The sequence below is a fragment of the Galeopterus variegatus genome, unplaced genomic scaffold (genome assembly GCF_000696425.1).
Source record: "Galeopterus variegatus unplaced genomic scaffold, G_variegatus-3.0.2 Scaffold2052, whole genome shotgun sequence".
Taxonomy (NCBI): domain Eukaryota; kingdom Metazoa; phylum Chordata; class Mammalia; order Dermoptera; family Cynocephalidae; genus Galeopterus; species Galeopterus variegatus.
Genome location: NW_007728163.1, coordinates 47,839 through 53,838, shown reverse-complemented (window position 1 = coordinate 53,838; position 6,000 = coordinate 47,839). Strand labels below are relative to the sequence as shown.

General features: G+C 39.6%; 1 protein-coding gene across 1 annotated transcript in view; it reads left to right on the top strand.

Annotated features, from left to right (window-relative positions):
• The window catches only part of ABHD3 (abhydrolase domain containing 3), a 57,891-nt gene that overhangs the window by 12,625 nt on the left and 39,266 nt on the right, over positions 1-6,000 (top strand). The window contains exons 3-4 of the mRNA XM_008580257.1: positions 417-580; positions 1,677-1,859. Coding sequence (XP_008578479.1) covers positions 417-580; positions 1,677-1,859 — 347 coding nt within the window. The remainder of the gene's footprint in view (positions 1-416; positions 581-1,676; positions 1,860-6,000) is intronic.

Sequence of the window (6,000 nt, the reverse complement as noted above, 5' to 3'; positions counted from 1 at the left end):
TGTTCTCAGACTGGCTTCACGTTAGAATCATCTGGAGAGTTTTTTAAAAAAAAACACGCGAGGCTGCCGCGAGCTGGCAGGGGCGGGTGCCGGTCGCCCCGGGACCGCTCGTGGGAGCGCCGGCCGGGGCCGCGGGCCGCAGCCCGGACCCTGCTGACCTCGGCGCGGCGGCGCTGCCCTGTCACCGTTCGCGAGCCCTGCAGTCTGCTTCTGAGAGTGACTTCTTTACCGCCACTCTTGCCTTTCCCTCGAGAGATTTGACAAAAAGTCCGTTGTGACTGAATTATTTGCGACAGTCTTCCTGAAGGAGATGCGATCGCGCGCGCGAGGGACAAGTCTGTGCTGGTTTCTGATTGACGATTGGCAGAAACTTCGCAGTGTTCTGCACCCTTCACTGATAATGGCTTTCCCTTCAGAAACCCCGGTTAGTGACGGGGGGTGAGAGTTTCAGCCGCTTCCTTCAGGACCACTGTCCCGTAGTGACAGAAACGTACTACCCGACGGTCTGGTGCTGGGAGAGTCGGGGACAGACCCTGCTGAGACCGCTCATCACTTCCAAGCCTCCGGTGCAGTACAGGAAGTAAGTAAATTCCCATTTTCAGTCATTTCTTCAAAATTGCTGATTTTGTTTGTTTGTTTTTCATACTCCCAGTTCTCGGTTAATAGAACCTTTGGTTTAGTAAGTCTATACTCGTAGAACAGAAAGAGGGAATGAAATGGAAGGTGTGTTTCCCACTCCACTCCCAGCTGCTGGAAAATAGTCAGGTATTGGCCCTCCCACCACCCCTTTTTTGCACCCTGATGTAAATGGTTTATTTCAAAGAAGAGAGAAGTGTTTGGGGGGGACTGTTTTCCAGTTTTTCATGCATCTGTCCCTGAGCATCGAGATCCTTTGATGATATGCACCAATTCATTGATGCGTAGCAGATACTGGGGTAGGGGTGAGAAAGATGCCAATTAACTCGGGTTTTGTGTGATGGACTCTTATAAAAGGGCTTCATATTGACAATTGACAAATGGTTTCTTGGTGATAATGTCCTTGAGGCGTTAAAGATATGATCCAGAATATATCAATAACCAGGAGATTTAAATGGTGCCTATTATTAATTTCCCTGAGTCATTTAGTCCTTCTGGAGATCTTTTTGTTGTCTGAAACGTGCACTATTTGGGAAAATTCTGCAAGTTCATAGATGCTATGTGAGAAGTATTTTAAATTATTGAAGAAACAAAATTTGTAATATACTCTGTGGGGAGACTGCATTATTGAACCAAAAGAGCTAAAGCAGTGATCAAATCAGCGTTTTACTTATTCATTATTCCCTGTTGAGTTATTTGGGTGACCTCAATCAAATAGGGGTTAAACACTGGGTATTTTAGAGTGATGATGAAATAATTAAGATAAATATTTGACATGCTTCCAAGTTCATTTTTATATGCTACCTTTTATTGGGGTTGCCGGAAATACTTTATAGTACAATCTTCATTGTACTATATACATCCTTGTAGTGAAAGAAAGTGATACGTAGGTATAGATAGATATGTGTGTGTTAATGAATGCTGAAAAAGTTATTTTGAGATGACCAAATAAGGTCATATACTTATGAAATTAAAACACTAAAATTAAAACGGGACTTTAAACACTTAATGAGTAATGTCTTTTAAATTATTTCTTTCAGTGAACTTATTAAAACTGCAGATGGAGGACAGATTTCACTGGACTGGTTTGATAATGATAACAGTACATGTTATATGGATACTAGCATCAGACCTACTATCTTATTATTGCCTGGCCTCACCGGAACAAGCAAGGAATCGTATATCCTTCATATGATCCATCTCAGTGAAGACTTAGGATACAGGTACCAGTGAAAGATTGCTTTCCATTTTTCACTTAATTCATCCTAAATGAAATACAAATATATTTACATGTTTTTTTCAGAAATCTTATTTTTTGCATGGATTAGCAATCTCCTAAATTATTATTTTTCTCTGCCTCTTTTCCCTCTTTTTTCAGGAAGATGCATAACGGAATTATCTCACAAGAAATGGCATTTAGCATAGTAGGCACTCAGCAGATTTAGGTTGAATAAATGAATGATATTAGAATCACCTGAGAGTTGACAGCTGCCCCAGGTCTGAGAAGCAGTAGACCCCACTGGAGGTAGTGCTATGGAGAACAGCAATTACAAACCTCTGAAAGAGTACACAGTGGCCTTCAAGTCACACTCCATATTTGGGCTCTGGATTTACTAATCTTGTCTCCCTAACTCAGATCTCAAATATAAAAGATATTCAGAATCAGCTTGTAGGTCATCCTTGTTTTTCCAAAGATAGGTCCGTTCCAAAGGTGGACAAGGATCCATTCCTCTCCCGTCCACCTGAATTTGTATGTGCACATGGCTAGTATGCAGCTGATAATGCCACAGCATTTTTGAATAACCATTATACAGTTCAGTCACCAGGTGCAATTTAATTTTTTGCAAGTGACTTAGCAACTTTAAGTTTCAGATTCAGCTTTAGAATCTTAAAGCAAGGTTGTTGTGAAAGACAATGCTTTTTTGTGCCTAAATCTTTTTTAGCTAATGACAGTTACTGTAATGGAACACTCTGAGTTGTGTTTAAAGCAGTTATATCTTTTGTTAAATTTGAAACACTTCTTTGTGTGAAAAACTGATGTTGAGTTTATGTTAATAAAAACATTTTAATGTAAAGGGGAAAGTGCTGTAATAGCTAATTCAATTTTATATAGACATAGATACAGATAAAGCCTATTTTGTTCTTGAAATGACATTCTCTCAGAAACTGTGATTAAGTGTTCTAGAATTATGGTGTTCTAGAATTATGGAATTGTGGTGTTCTAGAAATTTGCTAAGCAGTAGCAGGAATTCATCATTATTCCATGTTTAAACACCATCCAGTTAGATGTGAGGATTGATTCCAGTTTTTTTGCTACCACTTAGACATGCTCAGAAGGTATAGAAGAGCATAAAACCTTTCGTACATATTTAAATTGCTGAGTCTAGATTTGGACTGACCTGTCCCCAAGACCTAGAAGCTGCTTTTTAAAACTATGTAGTTAAAACTAAAGGACTGAGTTTCATAAGTCCTGGAGTTGCCAGTACTCATGGCTTTTGTCCATTGCTTGTAAAAATTGCCAAATTTTATTACCAAGGCTATCATTATACTGTGCTTTGAAGCAGTTGGAAGGTTTTAGCTTCTGTAGGAGTTCAAATTGTCTCTCCTTTATTGATTCAGAAATTTTACTGAGGATGTATGATATAAGGAAGGCTTTGTGCTAGGTCCTATGAGGATATACAAAGAGTTGTGAGAAGCTCTTCTTGCCTCAAGGAGCATATGAAAGAGAAGTCTGGGCCAGTTCATTGTCAATTGCTTGAAGATACAGCCTGTTTAGGTTTAGGGAGCTCTAATAGACTGGCCTTGAAGGAAGGAGAAAGGATGAGTAAGCCATTGTCAGTAAACTTTTCAATGGTCTTTGAGCCTATTCCCATCTATTTTTTAACTACAAGGAGTCTCTTTAAAAAAAAAAAAAAAAAAAAGATGATCAGTAATGGGATCTTAACCCTTGACTTGGTGTTGTCAGCACCATGCTCTCACAAGTAAGCGAACTAGCCATTCCTATGTAGGGATTCGAACCCATGGCCTTGGTGTTATCAGCACCACACTCTCCCAAGTGAGCCACAGGCTGGCCCTAACTACAAGGAGTCTCTAAATCTAAGTCCAAAAGGCTGTATCAGTAGCTTTTGCTGTATAGCAAGCTTCCCCAAAACTTACTGGCTTAAAACAACAACGATTCTACTCACAATTCTGTGGGTTGGCAATTTGGGCTGAGCTCAGCTGGGTGGTTCTTCTGGCTTTGGCTGGGATCATTTGTGAATTTGTGGTCAGCAGCCAAGACAGCTATGTGCTTGGGGGCCCTTGGCTGAAAGGAGTCATCTCAGTTCTACGTGGTCTCTCATGCACAATCAGTCTCACCCCAGGCTTGTTCATTTGGTGGCAGAAGGTTCCAAGAGTGCAAAAGTAGAAGCAAGGCCTTTTAAGGCTCAAGCTGAGAACTCCCACAGTTTTACTTCTGCCATGTTCTACTGGTCAGAGGAAGTCACATGGTCAGCCCAGAGTCAGAGAGTAGGGAAATAGACTCCACTTCTTGATAGGAAGAGCTGCAAAATATTTTTGCAGTCTATCACAGAGAGCCAAGTAGTTTCAAAGACCATTGAGGTAAAAAATAGATTTGGAAGTCGGGCAGAAGACTGGCTTGCATCCTTAGGTGACAAACAGATCTAAGTCATTGATACTATAGCATGGGATCTAGCAGGTAACAGGGCTTGTGGAAGGCTGTGTAATATGGTGAAATGTGCATGAGCCTGGATTGAGTCAGACCTGGATTCAAATATTGGAGCTGTCATTTACTGAGTGACCCTGGGCAGTTAATATAACTTCACCATCACAGTTTTCTCACGTACTTCAGAGGCTTTAGTTAGAATATGTAAAATTCTTTACTTTGATGCCCTGTACAAAGCAGGTCTTTAAAAAATGTTTGTCTTAATGTCCATCATCTTCTATTTCCAGATCAGAGTAGAACATTTTTTATAATTTAGAAGAGTAAGTACAAACAAACCTACCTCTTAGGAAATATAAACATCTAGCTTCCTTTCAGGAATGCATGGATGTTGTTATAATGTCTATTAGCAAGGGAGTTTTATAGACAATATGAACATCCCTATAGCATGGGGGTGCTCTTGCCATCTGGCCCCAGTTACTCTCTTGTGTAAAGACTGAGTGTTTAGGCTGGCTGGTTAACTCAGTTGGTTAGAGCACAGCCTTATAATACCAAGGTCACAGGTTTGGATCCCTCTACCAGCCAGCCACCCCAAAATATAAAAAATAATAAATAATAATAATAATAAAAAGGTTGAGTGTATAGGGAGGGTCGTGAATTCTGTCAGGTCTCCAGGAAACTGTTGATGCTTTACTGGTGAGATATGATTTAAACATTAGAGAAAATCTCTTAGCGTAAAGACAGATGAAACATAAGAGTTTATTGTTGATGTTAAACAATTTTTTTCTTGTACCTGAAAACTAACAAAAACACAGTACTTTTCTTTTGAGGTCCACTAATTCAAAATTAATAATGGATGGGATGGAAACCAGGCTAAAATTCGTTTAAGATAATCATAAGCAAATGCTTTACTAAGTCAGTCAAAGGTAAATAGAATTGGATGGGGAACATTTGGCCTGCCTACACTGTCCATCTTCACTGGCAGATTGCAGTATGTACTGTGTTGGATAGATCTGCCCCCAAGAAGAGAAAATTGCAGAGTCAGACAAACACTTACAAATTTTATCTACTAGTTAAGTCTTCCACCTCCTGGAGGGTGAATAAAGTAAGAAAAGCCAGGAGGCCAGGAATGTGTTTAGAGAGAAGCCCTCTTCATGGAAGCCAGAGGACTGGAGAAAAGGTAGCTCCCTCTGATAATTTACATCTATATGAGCAATAAAGTAGTTAAAAATCTTACCCATTCATTCAAGATTTCTTTTCTAAAAAATCTCCAGGTCTGGTTAGTTAGCTCAGTTGATTAGAGCATGGTGCTAATAACACCAAAGTCCAGGCTTTGATCCCTGTACTGGCCAGGAGCCAAAAAAAAAAAAAAACTTCATTCAGTAGCATAGCCTAATAGGTATTATTTTATGTACCTGAATAATATCCTATTTTCTCTAATCTTTTCCCCATTCTCTGAGTTGATTTCCAGTACTATAACAAAAACAGTAACTATGGCAACGTCTGAATCGTCTTTTACCTTGATCTTCTTTAAGAGCCTTTGTTTACCATTGTATTCCACCCCCAACTAAAATTAAAAAGAGTGACCCATCCAGAATTACATATTAGTAAATTCATTGAGATCTAGGTCAGTCATTATCAGAATTCCTAAGGAGCACACAATCTCATTGAAGTGACAAAGAGTATACAGTAGTAGAAAAGTA